The 22405-nt window shown below is 49.0% G+C and overlaps 1 protein-coding gene across 1 annotated transcript in view; it reads left to right on the forward strand.

Moving 5' to 3' along the window:
- LOC106595325 (E3 ubiquitin-protein ligase RNF19A) overlaps positions 1–22405 on the forward strand; it is a 66513-nt gene that overhangs the window by 38392 nt on the left and 5716 nt on the right. Inside the window, exons 3-8 of the mRNA XM_045712133.1 lie at positions 6725–6933; positions 15253–15397; positions 15537–15699; positions 16895–17009; positions 18452–18613; positions 18857–19070. Of these exons, the coding sequence (XP_045568089.1) occupies positions 6725–6933; positions 15253–15397; positions 15537–15699; positions 16895–17009; positions 18452–18613; positions 18857–19070 (1008 nt within the window). The remainder of the gene's footprint in view (positions 1–6724; positions 6934–15252; positions 15398–15536; positions 15700–16894; positions 17010–18451; positions 18614–18856; positions 19071–22405) is intronic.

Below are 22405 nucleotides of genomic sequence, written 5' to 3' on the forward strand. Positions count from 1 at the left end.
TGCTGTCTAACATGAGACAGCAACAACCAACCGTCCTCCACGGTCCTATTTCCCTGCTAACATGAGGCAGCAACAACCAACCGTCCTCCGTTATCCCTGTCTAACATGAGACGCAACAACCAACCGTCCTCCCGGTCCTCTTCCTGTAACATGAGACAGCAAAACCAACCGTCCTCCGTCGTGCTGTTAACATGGGACAAAAACCAACCGTCCTCCGTGATCCTATTTACATGTGTCACATGGCCACAACCAACCGTTCTCCCGGTCCTCTTCTCCCTGTCTCACTATGGGCCAAACCAACCGTCCTCCGTGATGCTGTCTAACATGAGCCAGAACCAACCGTCCTCCGTGATGCTGTCTAACATGAGGCAGCAACAACCAACCGTCCTCCCGGTCCTCTTCTCCCTGTCTCACTATGGGCCAAACCAACCGTCCTCCGTTCTGCTGTTAACATGAGGCAGCAAAACCAACCGTCCTCCGTGATGCTGTTCACATGAGACAGCAAAACCAACCGTCCTCCCGGTCTCATGCTGTTAACATGAGCCAGAACCAACCGTCCTCCGTGATGCTATTAACATGAGACAGCAACAACCAACCGTCCTCCGTGATGCTATTAACATGAGACAGCAACAACCAACCGTCCTCCGTGATGCTATTAACATGAGACAGCAACAACCAACCGTCCTCCGTGATGCTATTAACATGAGACAGCAACAACCAACCGTCCTCCGTGATGCTATTAACATGAGACAGCAACAACCAACCGTCCTCCGTGATGCTATTAACATGAGACAGCAACAACCAACCGTCCTCCGTGATGCTATTAACATGAGACAGCAACAACCAACCGTCCTCCGTGATGCTATTAACATGAGACAGCAACAACCAACCGTCCTCCGTGATGCTATTAACATGAGACAGCAACAACCAACCGTCCTCCGTGATGCTATTAACATGAGACAGCAACAACCAACCGTCCTCCGTGATGCTATTAACATGAGACAGCAACAACCAACCGTCCTCCGTGATGCTATTAACATGAGACAGCAACAACCAACCGTCCTCCGTGATGCTATTAACATGAGACAGCAACAACCAACCGTCCTCCGTGATGCTATTAACATGAGACAGCAACAACCAACCGTTCTCCGTGATGCTATTAACATGAGACAGCAACAACCAACCGTCCTCCGTGATGCTATTAACATGAGACAGCAACAACCAACCGTCCTCCGTGATGCTATTAACATGAGACAGCAACAACCAACCGTCCTCCGTGATGCTATTAACATGAGACAGCAACAACCAACCGTCCTCCGTGATGCTATTAACATGAGACAGCAACAACCAACCGTCCTCCGTGATGCTATTAACATGAGACAGCAACAACCAACCGTCCTCCGTGATGCTATTAACATGAGACAGCAACAACCAACCGTTCCCCGGTCTCTTCTCCCTGTCTCACTATGGGCCAAACCAACCGTCCTCCGTGATGCTATTAACATGAGACAGCAACAACCAACCGTCCTCCGTGATGCTATTAACATGAGACAGCAACAACCAACCGTTCTCCCGGTCCTCTTCTCCCTGTCTCACTATGGGCCAAACCAACCGTCCTCCGTGATGCTATTAACATGAGACAGCAACAACCAACCGTCCTCCGTGATGCTATTAACATGAGACAGCAACAACCAACCGTCCTCCGTGATGCTATTAACATGAGACAGCAACAACCAACCGTCCTCCGTGATGCTATTAACATGAGACAGCAACAACCAACCGTCCTCCGTGATGCTATTAACATGAGACAGCAACAACCAACCGTCCTCCGTGATGCTATTAACATGAGACAGCAACAACCAACCGTCCTCCGTGATGCTATTAACATGAGACAGCAACAACCAACCGTCCTCCGTGATGCTATTAACATGAGACGGCAACAACCAACCGTCCTCCGTGATGCTATTAACATGAGACGGCAACAACCAACCGTCCTCCGTGATGCTATTAACATGAGACGGCAACAACCAACCGTCCTCCGTGATGCTATTAACATGAGACGGCAACAACCAACCGTCCTCCGTGATGCTATTAACATGAGACGGCAACAACCAACCGTCCTCCGTGATGCTTTTAACATGAGACATTAACAACCAACCGTCCTCCGTGATGCTATTAACATGAGACAGCAACAACCAACCGTCCTCCGTGATGCTATTAACATGAGACAGCAACAACCAACCGTCCTCCGTGATGCTATTAACATGAGACAGCAACAACCAACCGTCCTCCGTGATGCTATTAACATGAGACAGCAACAACCAACCGTCCTCCGTGATGCTATTAACATGAGACAGCAACAACCAACCGTCCTCCGTGATGCTATTAACATGAGACAGCAACAACCAACCGTCCTCCGTGATGCTATTAACATGAGACAGCAACAACCAACCGTCCTCCGTGATGCTATTAACATGAGACAGCAACAACCAACCGTCCTCCGTGATGCTATTAACATGAGACAGCAACAACCAACCGTCCTCCGTGATGCTATTAACATGAGACAGCAACAACCAACCGTCCTCCGTGATGCTATTAACATGAGACAGCAACAACCAACCGTCCTCCGTGATGCTATTAACATGAGACAGCAACAACCAACCGTCCTCCGTGATGCTATTAACATGAGACAGCAACAACCAACCGTTCTCCGTGATGCTATTAACATGAGACAGCAACAACCAACCGTCCTCCGTGATGCTATTAACATGAGACAGCAACAACCAACCGTCCTCCGTGATGCTATTAACATGAGACAGCAACAACCAACCGTCCTCCGTGATGCTATTAACATGAGACAGCAACAACCAACCGTCCTCCGTGATGCTATTAACATGAGACAGCAACAACCAACCGTCCTCCGTGATGCTATTAACATGAGACAGCAACAACCAACCGTCCTCCGTGATGCTATTAACATGAGACAGCAACAACCAACCGTCCTCCGTGATGCTATTAACATGAGACAGCAACAACCAACCGTTCTCCGTGATGCTATTAACATGAGACAGCAACAACCAACCGTCCTCCGTGATGCTATTAACATGAGACAGCAACAACCAACCGTCCTCCGTGATGCTATTAACATGAGACAGCAACAACCAACCGTTCTGTTAGGCCTTTTTAAAACAGGCTTTTTCTTCCCCCCCTAAACCTGCTGACTGAGTAAGAATGGACTTTGGCTGGAGCTGCGGCTGCTGTCTGTTAGTCATTGACCTGCTGGAAAGGAGAGGAAGGAGCGAGGAAGGAGAGACGAGGCCTCCCTCAGTGGTGTGAGAGGGCCGATGGTCCATCCATTAGCCTACTGTCTAAATCATTTAGCAGATGCTCTTATCCAGAGCGATTTTACACAAGCAGTGCCTTGCTCAAGGACACATCAATATATTTTTTTATTCCACCTAGTCTGCTCGTGGATTCGAACCAGCAACCTTGGGCCTCCCCCCTCTCTCTTCTACCAGAGAGGAGCCCTGGGCCTCCCCTCTCTCTCCTACCAGAGAGGAGCTCTGGGCCTCCCCTCTCTCTCCTACCAGAGAGGAGCTCTAAGAGCCCTGGGCCTCCCCTCTCTCTCCTACCAGAGAGGAGCTCTAAGAGTCCTGGGCCTCCCCTCTCTCTCCTACCAGAGAGGAGCTCTAAGAGCCCTGGGCCTCCCCTCTCTCTCCTACCAGAGAGGAGCTCTAAGAGCCCTGGGCCTCCCCTCTCTCTCCTACCAGAGAGGAGCTCTAGGCCTCCCCTCTCTCTCCTACCAGAGAGGAGCTCTAAGAGCCCTGGGCCTCCCCTCTCTCTCCTACCAGAGAGGAGCTCTAAGAGTCCTGGGCCTCCCCTCTCTCTCCTACCAGAGAGGAGCTCTAAGAGTCCTGGGCCTCCCCTCTCTTACGCTGTCCCTCTCCTACCAGAGAGGAGCTCTAAGAGCCCTGGTCCTCCCCTCTCTCTCCTACCAGAGAGGAGCTCTAAGAGCCCTGGGCCTCCCCTCTCTCTCCTACCAGAGAGGAGCTCTAAGAGTCCTGTTCCTCACTGAGCCAGCCTCCATCACCACTGATCAGGGCTTAAAATAAACTTTTTGGTCTACCAGCCACTCAGATTAGTTTTTACCAGACAAAATATTTGTTTCGTCATAATTACATTAAAAAACCCAGAAATGTATTAGTATGAAGTAATGTGGTATATTACTGAACTTAATTACTTTTTTTTGTCTTTTAATAAAAATATCAGAGACAATGTTTAGCTGCCCTGAGCTAACGGGACCGCTCGAGGTCGAGGCCTGTCACGTGTGTGTGTGTGTGTGTGTGTGTGTGTGTGTGTGAGAGAGAGAGATTAGGGTACTGACTGAGGCGTTCGCGTTCACAATCAGTTGAAGCAGCAGACTCCCAAACTAACGTGGGGGGAAAAAAAACAACGGAGCTTGGTGAACAAAACAATGTAAATAGCCAAGAAACACAAGGACAAAGTGTCACTTTGTAAACTTTCCAGTAAATTAGACCGACTTTTAAGGCCTGTGCGTGCCTAGCGCCTCCAAAAACGAGTCTTATCATTGCACACATCTCCCCCTGTCAGGCAGTGTGAGGGTGGGGGGGGGATCTGGGATCTCTATTTCTATGTGCGATCAGCATCTAATGAAACAAAACGGCAGAAACACTTTGAAAACCCAAAAAACTGCAGCATTCTAACCCGACTCACACGTGTTCATTCATTACTTCGTTTTTTTTTTGGGGGGGGGACTGTTTTTATTCGTAGCGCCTTGCAGAATAACCACCCGCCCAACGTGGCTGGTGAAAGAGACATTCTTAACTACCAATATATTTATCATTTTATTTATTTATTTGTATTTATATTATATGTATTTGGCGGGTGTTAATGTCCACGCCCTGCCAATGATCCAGCCTGGAGCGCTTTCTGACAGGATGTTGTCGTCTGGCCAGGTGAGAACGACTGAAAACCCCCCCCTTTCTCATTAAAGCCACAAAGTTCAAGGCCGAACGTGAGACTGCAGGCATCGTTATAGCGAAGAAGAAATTGGTCGATCTTTGTGTGAATGAAAACACATTTCAAAGATAATCATGGTACCTAGTGGCAGCCTGCAGTACCCTGGTCGGCCTTTAACTAGAGTTAATCAGTGAGAGGGGGGCAGCACTGAGCCAGCCTGCAGTACCCTGGTCGGCCTTTAACTGGAGTTAATCAGTGAGAGGGGGGGCAGCACTGAGCCAGCCTGCAGTACCCTGGTCGGCCTTTAACTGGAGTTAATCAGTGAGAGGGGGGCAGCACTGAGCCAGCCTGCAGTACCCTGGTCGGCCTTTAACTGGAGTTAATCAGTGAGAGGGGGGCAGCACTGAGCCAGCCTGCAGTACCCTGGTCGGCCTTTATCTGGAGTTAATCAGTGAGAGGGGGCAGCACTGAGCTAGCCTGCAGTACCCTGGTCGGCCTTTAACTAGAGTTAATCAGTGAGAGGGGGGGCAGCACTGAGCCAGCCTGCAGTACCCTGGTCGGCCTTTAACTGGAGTTAATCAGTGAGGGGGGCAGCACTGAGCCAGCCTGCAGTACCCTGGTCGGCCTTTATCTGGAGTTAATCAGTGAGAGGGGGGGGCAGCACTGAGCCAGCCTGCAGTACCCTGGTCGGCCTTTAACTGGAGTTAATCAGTGAGGGGGGCAGCACTGAGCCAGCCTGCAGTACCCTGGTCGGCCTTTATCTGGAGTTAATCAGTGAGGGGGGCAGCACTGAGCCAGCCTGCAGTACCCGGGTCAGCCTTTAACTGGAGTTAATCAGTGAGGGGGGGGCAGCACTGAGCCAGCCTGCAGTACCCTGGTCGGCCTTTAACTGGAGTTAATCAGTGAGGAGGGGGCAGCACTGAGCCAGCCTGCAGTACCCTGGTCGGCCTTTAACTGGAGTTAATCAGTGAGAGGGGGGGCAGCACTGAGCCAGCCTGCAGTACCCTGGTCGGCCTTTAACTGGAGTTAATCAGTGAGAGGGGGGGGCAGCACTGAGCCAGCCTGCAGTACCCTGGTCGGCCTTTAACTGGAGTTAATCTGTGAGAGGGGGGCAGCACTGAGCCAGCCTGCAATATCACTTCCTTGACTTCAAACGCGTGCAATTTAATGCTAATGTAATTACACTGTCTCAGATTTTTCACTTTGAAATGTATACAAAACAATATCCATTGCTTGGCATACATTTTTTATTTTTTTATTATTATTATTTTGTGAAAAATCTTGAGTCTCAGCGTAAATCTCGTTACTGGTCTTCACATAGGAATGAATGATGTGACGTGATCGATGACTTTGACCATTTAGTATAGACATAGAGACATTGGTTCTGTCTGAGGAGAGGGAGGGAGGGAGGGAGGGAGAGGGGGAGAGGGAGGGAGAGGGAGGGAGAGAGAGGGGGAGAGGGAGGGAGAGAGGGAGAGGGAGGGGAGAGAGGGATGGAGAGATGGAGAGGAGGGAGAGGGAGGGAGAGAGGGGGAGGGAGGGAGAGAGAGAGAATGGGGAGGGAGAGAGAGAGGGAGAGAGATTTAATGCAGCTAGATTTGTTCAGGAAGCTGAATGAGCCAGGCTGGAAACAGGGGTTTGTTCAGAGGACTCAGGCAGACACCTGTACAGAGAGCATTGTATCCCTTTCTGTCCTGTAGTCAAGGTGGATCCCTGACCTGTTTCTCCCCCCCCACCCCTCTAGGTATGCAGTCATTGCCTTTGGCTGCGCCAGCTGTCCTAAGATCACGTGTGGGCGTGAGGGTTGTGACACGGACTTCTGCTACCACTGTAAGCAGCTGTGGCACCCCGACCAGACGTGTGATGCGGCGCGGCAGCAGAGAGCCCAGAGCCTGAGGCTGCTCACCTTCAGCTCCTCGTCTCTTAGCTACAGCCAGGAGAGTGGCGCTGCAGGTAACTCACGCATACAAGATGAACACACACACACACACACACACACACCACAGAGAGATGAACACACACACACACACACACACACACACACACCAGTTTCGGTCTAAGAGAGATGCTTTGAACCAAACACAAAACGTTCAAAACAAGTATGTAAACCCGTTGTTTTTAAACTTCCTAAAGTTACTTGAATGACTTTTTAAAACCAGTAGGTCATGTTAATAACCGACCGTGAGCAGTCTGCTGCTTAAAGAGTCTGACAGAAAATAACCCTGAAGGAAACTCGCTAAGGTCAAAACCAGGCCGCTGGTATAGTGAAAGATCTGAAGCTGTTCAATGGACACAATGCACATAAACAGGAAGGTGGACCGTCTCCGTGACAACCTGGAGAAGCTGCTCGTAGACCGTCTAAATCACATAAACAGGAAGGTGAACCGTCTCCGTGGCAACCCGGTGAACAGTCTCCATGACAACCTGGAGAAGCTGCTCAAGACCGTCTAAATCACATAAACAGGAAGGTGAACAGTCTCCGTGCAACCGGTGAACAGTCTCCATGACAACCTGGAGAAGCTGCTCGTAGACCGTCTAAATCACATAAACAGGAAGGTGGACAGTCTCCGTGACAACCCGGTGAACAGTCTCCATGACAACCTGGAGAAGCTGCTCATAGACCATCTAAATCACATAAACAGGAAGGTGAACCGTCTCCGTGACAACCCGGGTGAACAGTCTCCATGACAACCCGGTGAACAGTCTCCGTGACAACCCGGAGAAGCTGCTCACAGACCGTCTAACTGTCATGAAGAAAACCGATTTTGAAGCAGAAAACCCGAAGAAATCCGCGATGGTATTGACCTGGAAACAGCACTCCGGAGACCAAGACCGGATAGTATTGTGGAAAAAAATTTGAACGACCCAAAAATAGAACCCAACTTAAACAGGTTGTACCCAGACGTGTACAGTATCTACAATACCTATCTATATAACCTTATGGGGACAACGAAGATACAGCGGAAAAGGTGAAGGAGCTGCTCACCAAGGGTCTGTGCTGGGAGCAGGAGCTGCTCACCAAGGGTCTGTGCTGGGAGCAGGTGCTGCTCACCAAGGGTCTGTGCTGGGAGCAGGTGCTGCTCACCAAGGGTCTGTGCTGGGAGCAGGAGCTGCTCACCAAGGGTCTGTGCTGGGAGCAGGTGCTGCTCACCAAGGGTCTGTGCTGGGAGCAGGTGCTGCTCACCAAGGGTCTGTGCTGGGAGCAGGAGCTGCTCACCAAGGGTCTGTGCTGGGAGCAGGTGCTGCTCACCAAGGGTCTGTGCTGGGAGCAGGTGCTGCTCACCAAGGGTCTGTGCTGGGAGCAGGAGCTGCTCACCAAGGGTCTGTGCTGGGAGCAGTTGTAAGAGCTGCTGGCCACCGTTACATTTCTGAGGGGGGGGGTCGAAGATAAAGTGGATGTCCTCCCCCAGCTGAAGCAACATCTGCAAAACAGCCAAACATTTGAGAGATTGTTCATCAGATCGGCCAAGTCCCACACAGATGGAATCATCAAACTCCACTTCAGAACACTCCTACGAGAGATCCCGGCTGGGAGAGATTTCTACATTTCTCGGGAAATGGGAGGATGATTAAAACGGTTTCCGGATCCCAAGGGGAGAACACGGGAAACTGGACCTGCAGGCTGGGAACCATCTGCCCAGTCAGTCCATAAGTGCTGAACAATTTCCTGGATGACCACAAACTGTAGATGACATTACTACTACAGGCCTTAAACCCTGGCTGTAGACAACATTACTACTACAGGCCTTAAACCCTGGCTGTAGACAACATTACTACTACAGGCCTTAAACCCTGGCTGTAGACAACATTACTACTGCAGGCTTAAACCCTGGCTGTAGACAACATTACTACTGCAGGCCTTAAACCCTGGCTGTAGACAACATTACTACTACAGGCCTTAAACCCTGGCTGTAGACAACATTACTACTACAGGCCTTAAACCCTGGCTGTAGACAACATTACTACTGCAGGCCTTAAACCCTGGCTGTAGACAACATTACTACTGCAGGCCTTAAACCCTGGCTGTAGACAACATTACTACTACAGGCCTTAAACCCTGGCTGTAGACAACATTACTACTACAGGCCTTAAACCCTGGCTGTAGACAACATTACTACTACAGGCCTTAAACCCTGGCTGTAGACAACATTACCACTACAGGCCTTAAACCCTGGCTGTAGACGACATTACTACTACAGGCCTTAAACCCTGGCTGTAGACGACATTACTACTACAGGCCTTAAACCCTGGCTGTAGACGACATTACTACTACAGGCCTTAAACCCTGGCTAACATTACTACTACAGGCCTTAAACCCTGGCTGTAGATGACATTACTACTACAGGCCTTAAACCCTGGCTGTAGACGACATTACTACTACAGGCCTTAAACCCTGGCTGTAGACAACATTACTACTACAGGCCTTAAACCCTGGCTGTAGACAACATTACTACTGCAGGCTTAAACCCTGGCTGTAGACAACATTACTACTGCAGGCTTAAACCCTGGCTGTAGACAACATTACTACTGCAGGCCTTAAACCCTGGCTGTAGACAACATTACTACTACAGGCCTTAAACCCTGGCTGTAGACAACATTACTACTACAGGCCTTAAACCCTGGCTGTAGACAACATTACTACTGCAGGCCTTAAACCCTGGCTGTAGACAACATTACCACTACAGGCCTTAAACCCTGGCTGTAGACAACATTACTACTACAGGCCTTAAACCCTGGCTAACATTACTACTACAGGCCTTAAACCCTGGCTGTAGACAACATTACTACTACAGGCCTTAAACCCTGGCTGTAGACGACATTACTACTACAGGCCTTAAACCCTGGCTGTAGACAACATTACTACTACAGGCCTTAAACCCTGGCTGTAGACGACATTACTACTGTAGGCCTTAAACCCTGGCTGTAGACAACATTACTACTGCAGGCCTTAAACCCTGGCTGTAGACAACATTACTACTGCAGGCCTTAAACCCTGGCTGTAGACAACATTACTACTGCAGGCCTTCAACCCTGGCTGTAGACGACATTACTACTGCAGGCCTTAAACCCTGGCTGTAGACAACATTACTACTGCAGGCCTTAAACCCTGGCTGTAGACAACATTACTACTGCAGGCCTTAAACCCTGGCTGTAGACAACATTACTACTGCAGGCCTTAAACCCTGGCTGTAGACGACATTACTACTGCAGGCCTTAAACCCTGGCTGTAGACAACATTACTACTGCAGGCCTTAAACCCTGGCTGTAGACGACATTACTACTGCAGGCCTTCAACCCTGGCTGTAGACAACATTACTACTGCAGGCCTTAAACCCTGGCTGTAGACGACATTACTACTGCAGGCCTTAAACCCTGGCTGTAGACAACATTACTACTACAGGCCTTAAACCCTGGCTGTAGACAACATTACTACTACAGGCCTTAAACCCTGGCTGTAGACAACATTACTACTGCAGGCCTTAAACCCTGGCTGTAGACGACATTACTACTACAGGCCTTAAACCCTGGCTGTAGACAACATTACTACTACAGGCCTTAAACCCTGGCTGTAGACAACATTACTACTGCAGGCCTTAAACCCTGACTGTGGACGACATTACCACTACACATCATCAGACTGAGCTTGTTGTCATTGCAGGCAATCTCAACGCTGTGCGTTACAGGGAAGACTTTCTCCTCCCTCATGTGGTACCCTTCCTGCAGGCTCATCCTGACATGACCCTCCAGCATGACAATGCCACCAGCCATACTGCTCGTTCTATGCGCGATTTCCTGCAAGACAGGAATGTCAGTGTTCTGCCATGGCCAGCGAAGAGCCCGGATCTCAATCCCAACATGTCTGGGACCTGTTGGATCGGAGGGTGAGGGCTAGGGCCATTCCCCCCAGAAATGTCCGGGAACTTGCAGGTGCCTTGGTGGAAGAGTGGGGTAACATCTCACAGCAAGAACTGGCAAATCTGGTGCAGTCCATGAGGAGGAGATGCACTGCAGTACTTAATGCAGCTGGTGGCCACACCAGATACTGACTGTTACTATTGATGTTGACCCCTCCTTTGTTCAGGGACACATTATTCAATTTCTGTTAGTCACATGTCTGGAACTTGTTAAGTTGTTGAATCTTGTTATGTTCATACAAATATTTTACACATGTTCAGTTTGCTGAAAATAAACGCAGTTGACAGTGAGAGGACATTTTGTTTTTTGCTGTTGCTGAGTTTAGCTCTCCTGTGGAAGGGAACATGGAGCCCTGTGAAATAAGACAGTGGTGAAATGATTAGGTTATGGAACCGTCTTATCGATATGGCAGAGGACAGAATAACAAACAAGGTTTTCATCTGGGATACTGCGCATTCAGGAAAGTATTCAGACCCCTTGACTTTTTTTCACATTTTGTTACGTTACAGCCTTATTCTAAAATGGATTACATTTGGGGTTTTTTTCCCTCTCATCAATCTACACACAATACTTCATGACAAAGCAAAAAAAAAACAGGTTTTTAGAAATGTTAGCAAATGTATTAAAAATAAAAAACAGATACCTTATTTACATAAGTATTCAGACCTTTTTGCTATGAGACTAAATTGAGCTCAGGTGCATCCTGTTTCCATTGATCATCCTTGAGATGTTCCTACAACTTGATTAAAGTCCACCTGTGGTAAATTCAATTGATTGGACATGATTTGGAAAGGCAACACACCTGTCTATATGAGGTCCCACAGTTGACAGTGCATGTCAGAGGAGAAACCAAGCCATGAGGTCGAAGGAATTGTCTGTAGATCTCCAAGACAGGATTGTGTCGAGGCACAGATCTGGAGAAGGTCCCCAAGAACACAGTGGCCTCCATCGTTCTTAAATGGAAGAAGTTTGGAACCACCAAGACTCTTCCTAGAGCTGGCCGCCCGGCCAAACTGAGCAATCAGGGGGAGAAGGGCCTTGGTCAGGGAGGTGACCAAGAACCTGATGGTCACTCTGGCAGAGCTTCAGAGTTCCTCTGTGGAGATGGGAGAACCTTCCAGAAGGACAACCATCTCTGCAGCCCTCCACCAATCAGGCCTTTATGGTAGAGTGGCCAGACGGAAGCCACTCTTCAGTAAAAGGCACATGACAGCCCACTTGGAGTTTGCCAAAAGGCACCTGAAGGACTCTGACCATGAGAAACAAGATTCTCCGGTCTGATTAAACTAAAATGTAAGTCTTTGGCCTGAATGCCAAGCATCACATCTGGAGGAAACCTGGCACCATCCCTACGGTGAAGCGTGGTGGTAGCATCATGCTGTGGGGATGTTTTTCAGCTGCAGGGACTGGGAGACTAGTCAGGATCGAGAGAAAGATGACCGGAGTAAAGTACAGAGAGATCCTTGATGAAAACCTGCTCCAGAGAACTCAGGACCTCAGACTGGGGTGAAGGTTCACCTTCCAACAGGACAACGACCCTAAGCACACAGCCAAGACAATGCAGGAGTGGCTTCGGGACAAGTCTCTGAGTGTCCTTGAATGGCCCTGCCAGAGCCCGGACTTGAACCTGATCAAACATCTCTGGAGAGACCTGAAAATAGCTGTGCAGCGACGCTCCCCATCCAACCTGACAGAGCTTGAGAGGATCTGCAGAGAAAAATGTGTGCCAAGCTTGTAGCGTCATACCCAAGAAGACTCGAGTCTGTAATCGCTGCCAAAGGTGCTTCAACAAAGTACTGAGTAAACGGTCTGAATACTTCAGTTATTTTTTTTTATATATTTGCAAAACATTTTTTAACCTGTTTCTGCTTTGTCATTATGGGGTATTGTGTGTAGATTGTTTTTCCCCTCATCAATGTAATCCATTTTAGGATAAGGCTGTAACGTAACATAATGTGGAAAATGTCAAGGAATACTTTCCGAGTGCACTGTAAAACACACAACTACCCATGGACAAAGGAACTCAATGCCATATTTAATAAGGAAGCTGATATACAACAAGTTAGGATGCAATGTCAACATGATCAAACACAAGTTAACCCTTAAACTACCAAGAAACATGGTCAACTGGCATATACAGCTAAAACCAAGAACTCACAACTTCAAACCAGATCAAATCCCCTCTACGATCCAGCACCTTATATTACCTCTCACCTAACCAGAACTCACAACTTCAAACCAGATCAAATCCCCTCTACGATCCAGAACCTTATATTACCTCTCACCTAACCAGAACTCACAACTTCAAACCAGATCAAATCCCCTCTACGATCCAGCACCTTATATTACCTCTCACCTAACCAGAACTCACAACTTCAACCCAGATCAAATCCCCTCTACGATCCAGCACCTTATATTACCTCTCACCTAACCAGAACTCACAACTTCAAACCAGATCAAATCCCTCTACCAGAACCGTATATTACCTCTCACCTAACCAGAACTCACAACTTCAAACCAGATCAAATCCCTCTACGATCCAGCACCTTATATTACCTCTCACCTAACCAGAACTCACAACTTCAAACCAGATCAAATCCCTCTACGATCCAGAACCTTATATTACCTCTCACCTAACCAGAACTCACAACTTCAAACCAGATCAAATCCCCTCTACGATCCAGCACCTTATATTACCTCTCACCTAACCAGAACTCACAACTTCAAACCAGATCAAATCCCTCTACGATCCAGCACCTTATATTACCTCTCACCTAACCAGAACTCACAACTTCAAACCAGATCAAATCCCCTCTACGATCCAGCACCTTATATTACCTCTCACCTAACCAGAACTCACAACTTCAAACCAGATCAAATCCCTCTACCAGAACCTTATATTACCTCTCACCTAACCAGAACTCACAACTTCAAACCAGATCAAATCCCCTCTACGATCCAGCACCTTATATTACCTCTCACCTAACCAGAACTCACAACTTCAAACCAGATCAAATCCCCTCTACGATCCAGCACCTTATATTACCTCTCACCTAACCAGAACTCACAACTTCAAACCAGATCAAATCCCTCTACGATCCAGCACCTTATATTACCTCTCACCTAACCAGAACTCACAACTTCAAACCAGATCAAATCCCCTCTACGATCCAGCACCTTATATTACCTCTCACCTAACCAGAACTCACAACTTCAAACCAGATCAAATCCCCTCTACGATCCAGCACCTTATATTACCTCTCACCTAACCAGAACTCACAACTTCAAACCAGATCAAATCCCCTCTACGATCCAGCACCTTATATTACCTCTCACCTAACCAGAACTCACAACTTCAAACCAGATCAAATCCCTCTACGATCCAGAACCTTATATTACCTCTCACCTAACCAGAACTCACAACTTCAAACCAGATCAAATCCCCTCTACGATCCAGCACCTTATATTACCTCTCACCTAACCAGAACTCACAACTTCAAACCAGATCAAATCCCTCTACGATCCAGCACCTTATATTACCTCTCACCTAACCAGAACTCACAACTTCAAACCAGATCAAATCCCCTCTACGATCCAGCACCTTATATTACCTCTCACCTAACCAGAACTCACAAAGGTCCACGTGTGGCCAGGTGAGAACCGGGATGCTGCCTCAGGCAATTAGAAGGTAGGTTGGAATGTTCTAGATGAAGTAGAGGGTGTGTGTCTGGGCTTTAGGAGAGGTGGGGCTTTAGGAGAGGTGGGGCTTTAGGAGAGGTGGGGCTTTAGGAGAGGTGGGGCTTTAGGAGAGGTGGGGCTTTAGGAGAGGTGGGGCTTTAGGAGAGGTGGGGCTTTAGGAGAGGTGGGGCTTTTGGAGAGGTGGGGCTTTAGGAGAGGTGGGGCTTTAGGAGAGGTGGGGCTTTAGGAGAGGTGGGGCTTTAGGAGAGGTGGGGCTGGCTTTAGGAGAGGTGGGGCTGGCTTTAGGAGAGGTGGGGCTGGCTTTAGGAGAGGTGGGGCTGGCTTTAGGAGAGGTGGGCCTGGCTTTAGGAGAGGTGGGCCTGGCTTTAGGAGAGGTGGGCCTGGCTTTAGGAGAGGTGGGCCTGGCTTTAGGAGAGGTGGGCCTGGCTTTAGGAGAGGTGGGCCTGGCTTTAGGAGAGGTGGGCCTGGCTTTAGGAGAGGTGGGGCTTTAGGAGAGGTGGGGCTGGCTTTAGGAGAGGTGGGGCTTTAGGAGAGGTGGGCCTGGCTTTAGGAGAGGTGGGCCTGGCTTTAGGAGAGGTGGGCCTGGCTTTAGGAGAGGTGGTCCCATTTGTATCTGTTAAAAAACCAAAACACTATGTTTCTATTCCTTCATCCCAGCCGATGACATCAAGCCGTGTCCTCGCTGCGCTGCTTACATCATCAAGATGAACGACGGCAGCTGTAACCACATGACCTGCGCCGTGTGCGGCTGTGAGTTCTGCTGGCTCTGCATGAAGGAGATCTCTGACCTGCACTACCTGAGGTGAGGAGTAGTACATCTCTGTCCCCTGGTCAGCCTGTCAGGATTGGGTTGTTATCATCTCTGTCCCCTGGTCAGCCTGGGTTGTAATCATCGTGTGTGTGTGTGTGTGTGTGTGTGTGTGTGTGTGTGTGTCTCCCAGCCCGTCAGGATGTACCTTCTGGGGCAGGAAACCGTGGAGCAGGAAGAAGAAGATCCTGTGGCAGCTTGGCACGCTGGTGGGCGCTCCAGTGGGCATCGCTCTGATCGCTGGCATCGCCGTCCCGGTCATGATCATAGGCATCCCTGTGTATGTGGGGAGAAAGGTGAGTTGACCACAACACACGGCGGGCTGAGGGTCGGGGCTGAGGGGTCCGGGGCTGAGGGGTCCGGGGCTGAGGGGTCCGGGGCTGAGGGGTCCGGGGCTGAGGGGTCCGGGGCTGAGGGGTCCGGGGCTGAGGGTCGGGGCTGAGGGGTCCGGGGCTGAGGGACCAGAGATGGGACCAGTAGATGGGACCAGTAGATGGGACCAGTAGATGGAACCAGTAGATGGAACCAGTAGATGGAACCAGAGCTGGATGGAACAGTAGATGGGCCAGTAGATGGAACCAGTAGATGGGACCAGTAGATGGAACCAGTAGATGGGACCAGTAGATGGAACCAGTAGATGGAACCAGTAGATGGGACCAGTAGATGGGACCAGTAGATGGAACCAGTAGATGGGACCAGTAGATGGGACCAGTAGATGGAACCAGTAGATGGGACCAGAGCTGGATGGAACAGTAGATGGGCCAGTAGATGGAACCAGTAGATGGGACCAGTAGATGGAACCAGTAGATGGGACCAGTAGATGGGACCAGTAGATGGAACCAGTAGATGGGACCAGTAGATGGGACCAGTAGATGGAACCAGTAGATGGGACCAGTAGATGGGACCAGTAGATGGAACCAGTAGATGGGACCAGTAGATGGAACCAGTAGATGGGACCAGTAGATGGGACCAGTAGATGGGACCAGTAGATGGGACCAGTAGATGGGACCAGTAGATGGGACCAGTAGATGGGACCAGTAGATGGGACCAGTAGATGGGACCAGTAGATGGGACCAGAGCTAGATGGAACCAGTAGATGGGCCAGAGCTGGATGGAACCAGTAGATGGAGCCAGTAGATGGAACCAGTAGATGGGACCAGTAGATGGGACCAGTAGATGGAACCAGTAGATGGGACCAGTAGATGGGACCAGTAGATGGAACCAGTAGATGGGACCAGTAGATGGGACCAGTAGATGGGACCAGTAGATGGAACCAGTAGATGGAACCAGTAGATGGAACCAGTAGATGGGACCAGTAGATGGGACCAGTAGATGGGACCAGTAGATGGAACCAGTAGATGGGACCAGTAGATGGGACCAGTAGATGGGACCAGTAGATGGGACCAGTAGATGGGACCAGTAGATGGGACCAGTAGATGTAATGTGTTTTCATTATAACCTCTGACCTTTAACCTCCTGTCTGTCTGTCAGATCTATAACCGCTATGAGGGGAAGGACATCTCTCCTCACAGGAGGAACCTGGTGATCGCAGGAGGAGTCACTCTGTCTGTCATCATGTCCCCTGTGGTGGCAGCCCTCTCTGTGGGTCAGTATACTCTGTCTGTCATCATGTCCCCTGTGGGGTCAGTATACTCTGTCTGTCATCCTGTCCCCTGTGGGTCAGTATACTCTGTCTGTCATCATGTCCCCTGTGGGGTCAGTATACTCTGTCTGTCATCATCTCCCCTGTGGGTCAGTATACTCTGTCTGTCATCATGTCCTCTGTGGGGTCAGTATACTCTGTCTGTCATCATCTCCCCTGTGGGTCAGTATACTCTGTCTGTCATCATGTCCCCTGTGGTGGCAGCCCTCTCTGTGGGTCAGTATACTCTGTCTGTCATCATGTCCCCTGTGGGTCAGTATACTCTGTCTGTCATCATGTCCCCTGTGGGTCAGTATACTCTGTCTGTCATCATGTCCTCTGTGGGGTCAGTATACTCTGTCTGTCATCATGTCCCCTGTGGGGTCAGTATACTCTGTCTGTCATCATGTCCTCTGTGGGTCAGTATACTCTGTCTGTCATCATGTCCCCTGTGGGTCAGTATACTCTGTCTGTCATCATGTCCCCTGTGGGGTCAGTATACTCTGTCTGTCATCATGTCCTCTGTGGGTCAGTATACTCTGTCTGTCATCATGTCCCCTGTGGGTCAGTATACTCTGTCTGTCATCATGTCCCCTGTGGGTCAGTATACTCTGTCTGTCATCATGTCCCCTGTGGGTCAGTATACTCTGTCTGTCATCATGTCCCCTGTGGGTCAGTATACTCTGTCTGCAGGGGAGGAAATTAACTTTAATTTAGTATAAAAATAATGAAGATGAATGTAATGTTTAAACAACACACCAACATGGTTGTTATGATGAGCTGGTAGACTGACTGCTCTTAGGAGACACAGTGGTCTGGTTGTTATGATGAGCTGGTAGACTGACTGACTGCTCTTAGGAGACACAGTGGTCTGGTTGTTATGATGAGCTGGTAGACTGACTGCTCTTAGGAGACACAGTGGTCTGGTTGTTATGATGAGCTGGTAGACTGACTGCTCTTAGGAGACACAGTGGTCTGGTTGTTATGATGAGCTGGTAGACTGACTGCTCTTAGGAGACACAGTGGTCTGGTTGTTATGATGAGCTGGTAGACTGACTGCTCTTAGGAGACACAGTGGTCTGGTTGTTATGATGAGCTGGTAGACTGACTGCTCTTAGGAGACACAGTGGTCTGGTTGTTATGATGAGCTGGTAGACTGACTGCTCTTAGGAGACACAGTGGTCTGGTTGTTATGATGAGCTGGTAGACTGACTGCTCTTAGGAGACACAGTGGTCTGGTTGTTATGATGAGCTGGTAGACTGACTGCTCTTAGGAGACACAGTGGTCTGGTTGTTGTCTAGTGTCCCTCCCCAAGGGTTTGAGGTGGTTAACTGTGTGTGTGTGTGTGTGTGTGTGTGTGTGTGTGTGTGTGTGTGTGTGTGTGTGTGTGTGTGTGTGTGTCCAGGCATCGGCGTGCCCATCATGCTGGCGTACGTGTACGGCGTGGTGCCCATCTCTCTGTGTCGCAGCGGAGGCTGTGGCGTCTCCACCGGTAACGGGAAAGGAGTCCGCATCGAGTTCGACGACGAGAACCAGATGACAGTAGGGAACGGGGCGCAAACTACTGGTACGTCTCACACACACACACACACACACACACTGTGAGTAACCTGGTGTTTAGTCTGAGTTGTGTTTGCTGACTCATTGTGAGTGGCCTCTGATGACCTCTGACCCTCTGAAGGAGGAGAACGTTCTAAAGGTGAGGTTTGACTACAGACCTTCTAGAAAAGACAAGGTCATAGAAGGCAGAGAACCAACATTCTTATAGAGCGGCTCTGATGAAGTCCTCCTCTCTCCCCCGTCTCCTCAGACACGACCTCTGTGGCGGACACGAGGAACAACCCCAGCATCGGAGGGGGCAGCGTCGGGGGCATGACGGGCAGTCTGAGTGCCAGCGGGAGCCACGTGGACCAGATGGGCACCGTGAGGGACAACCTGAGTGAGAACGCCTCCACCACGGCCCTGGCTGGGGCCAGCATCACCGGATCTCTCTCTGGCAGCACCATGGGAAACTTCCTCAACAGGTCAGTGCTGTGATTGGTCCAGTCTAATAGTACAGGGTCAGTGCTGTGATTGGTCCAGTGTAATAGTACAGGGTCAGTAGTGTGATTGGTCCAGTGTAATAGTACAGGGTCAGTAGTGTGATTGGTCCAGTGTAATAGTACAGGGTCAGTAGTGTGATTGGTCCAGTGTAATAGTACAGGGTCAGTGGTGTGATTGGTCCAGTGTAATAGTACAGGGTCAGTAGTGTGATTGGTCCGGTGTAATAGTACAGGGTCAGTAGTGTGATTGGTCCAGTGTAATAGTACAGGGTCAGTAGTGTGATTGGTCCAGTGTAATAGTTCAGGGTCAGTAGTGTGATTGGTCCAGTGTAATAGTACAGGGTCAGTAGTGTGATTGGTCCGGTGTAATAGTACAGGGTCAGTAGTGTGATTGGTCCAGTGTAATAGTACAGGGTCAGTAGTGTGATTGGTCCAGTGTAATAGTACAGGGTCAGTAGTGTGATTGGTCCAGTGTAATAGTACAGGGTCAGTAGTGTGATTGGTCCAGTGTAATAGTACAGGGTCAGTAGTGTGATTGGTCCAGTCTAATAGTACAGGGTCAGTGCTGTGATTGGTCCAGTGTAATAGTACAGGGTCAGTAGTGTGATTGGTCCAGTGTAATAGTACAGGGTCAGTAGTGTGATTGGTCCGGTGTAATAGTACAGGGTCAGTAGTGTGATTGGTCCAGTCTAATAGTACAGGGTCAGTAGTGTGATTGGTCCAGTGTAATAGTACAGGGTCAGTAGTGTGATTGGTCCAGTGTAATAGTACAGGGTCAGTAGTGTGATTGGTCCGGTGTAATAGTACAGGGTCAGTAGTGTGATTGGTCCAGTCTAATAGTACAGGGTCAGTGCTGTGATTGGTCCAGTCTAATAGTACAGGGTCAGTAGTGTGATTGGTCCAGTGTAATAGTACAGGGTCAGTAGTGTGATTGGTCCGGTGTAATAGTACAGGGTCAGTGCTGTGATTGGTCCAGTGTAATAGTACAGGGTCAGTAGTGTGATTGGTCCAGTGTAATAGTACAGGGTCAGTAGTGTGATTGGTCCGGTGTAATAGTACAGGGTCAGTGCTGTGATTGGTCCAGTCTAATAGTACAGGGTCAGTAGTGTGATTGGTCCGGTGTAATAGTACAGGGTCAGTAGTGTGATTGGTCCGGTGTAATAGTACAGGGTCAGTAGTGTGATTGGTCCAGTGTAATAGTACAGGGTCAGTAGTGTGATTGGTCCAGTGTAATAGTACAGGGTCAGTAGTGTGATTGGTCCAGTGTAATAGTACAGGGTCAGTAGTGTGATTGGTCCAGTGTAATAGTACAGGGTCAGTAGTGTGATTGGTCCAGTGTAATAGTACAGGGTCAGTAGTGTGATTGGTCCAGTGTAATAGTACAGGGTCAGTAGTGTGATTGGTCCAGTGTAATAGTACAGGGTCAGTAGTGTGATTGGTCCGGTGTAATAGTACAGGGTCAGTAGTGTGATTGGTCCAGTCTAATAGTACAGGGTCAGTAGTGTGATTGGTCCAGTCTAATAGTACAGGGTCAGTAGTGTGATTGGTCCAGTGTAATAGTACAGGGTCAGTAGTGTGATTGGTCCAGTGTAATAGTACAGGGTCAGTAGTGTGATTGGTCCAGTGTAATAGTACAGGGTCAGTAGTGTGATTGGTCCAGTGTAATAGTACAGGGTCAGTAGTGTGATTGGTCCAGTGTAATAGTACAGGGTCAGTAGTGTGATTGGTCCGGTGTAATAGTACAGGGTCAGTAGTGTGATTGGTCCGGTGTAATAGTACAGGGTCAGTAGTGTGATTGGTCCGGTGTAATAGTACAGGGTCAGTAGTGTGATTGGTCCAGTGTAATAGTACAGGGTCAGTAGTGTGATTGGTCCAGTGTAATAGTACAGGGTCAGTAGTGTGATTGGTCCAGTGTAATAGTACAGGGTCAGTAGTGTGATTGGTCCAGTGTAATAGTACAGGGTCAGTAGTGTGATTGGTCCAGTGTAATAGTACAGGGTCAGTAGTGTGATTGGTCCAGTGTAATAGTACAGGGTCAGTAGTGTGATTGGTCCAGTGTAATAGTACAGGGTCAGTAGTGTGATTGGTCCAGTGTAATAGTACAGGGTCAGTAGTGTGATTGGTCCGGTGTAATAGTACAGGGTCAGTAGTGTGATTGGTCCAGTGTAATAGTACAGGGTCAGTAGTGTGATTGGTCCGGTGTAATAGTACAGGGTCAGTAGTGTGATTGGTCCGGTGTAATAGTACAGGGTCAGTAGTGTGATTGGTCCAGTGTAATAGTACAGGGTCAGTAGTGTGATTGGTCCAGTGTAATAGTACAGGGTCAGTAGTGTGATTGGTCCAGTGTAATAGTACAGGGTCAGTAGTGTGATTGGTCCGGTGTAATAGTACAGGGTCAGTAGTGTGATTGGTCCAGTGTAATAGTACAGGGTCAGTAGTGTGATTGGTCCAGTGTAATAGTACAGGGTCAGTAGTGTGATTGGTCCAGTGTAATAGTACAGGGTCAGTAGTGTGATTGGTCCAGTGTAATAGTACAGGGTCAGTAGTGTGATTGGTCCAGTGTAATAGTACAGGGTCAGTAGTGTGATTGGTCCAGTGTAATAGTACAGGGTCAGTAGTGTGATTGGTCCAGTGTAATAGTACAGGGTCAGTAGTGTGATTGGTCCAGTGTAATAGTACAGGGTCAGTAGTGTGATTGGTCCAGTGTAATAGTACAGGGTCAGTAGTGTGATTGGTCCAGTGTAATAGTACAGGGTCAGTAGTGTGATTGGTCCAGTGTAATAGTACAGGGTCAGTAGTGTGATTGGTCCAGTGTAATAGTACAGGGTCAGTAGTGTGATTGGTCCAGTGTAATAGTACAGGGTCAGTAGTGTGATTGGTCCAGTGTAATAGTACAGGGTCAGTAGTGTGATTGGTCCGGTGTAATAGTACAGGGTCAGTAGTGTGATTGGTCCAGTGTAATAGTACAGGGTCAGTAGTGTGATTGGTCCAGTGTAATAGTACAGGGTCAGTAGTGTGATTGGTCCGGTGTAATAGTACAGGGTCAGTAGTGTGATTGGTCCGGTGTAATAGTACAGGGTCAGTAGTGTGATTGGTCCGGTGTAATAGTACAGGGTCAGTAGTGTGATTGGTCCGGTGTAATAGTACAGGGTCAGTAGTGTGATTGGTCCGGTGTAATAGTACAGGGTCAGTAGTGTGATTGGTCCGGTGTAATAGTACAGGGTCAGTAGTGTGATTGGTCCGGTGTAATAGTACAGGGTCAGTAGTGTGATTGGTCCGGTGTAATAGTACAGGGTCAGTAGTGTGATTGGTCCGGT

Source organism: Salmo salar, unplaced genomic scaffold, assembly GCF_905237065.1.
Source record: "Salmo salar unplaced genomic scaffold, Ssal_v3.1, whole genome shotgun sequence".
In the NCBI taxonomy this organism is placed as follows: Eukaryota; Metazoa; Chordata; class Actinopteri; order Salmoniformes; family Salmonidae; genus Salmo; species Salmo salar.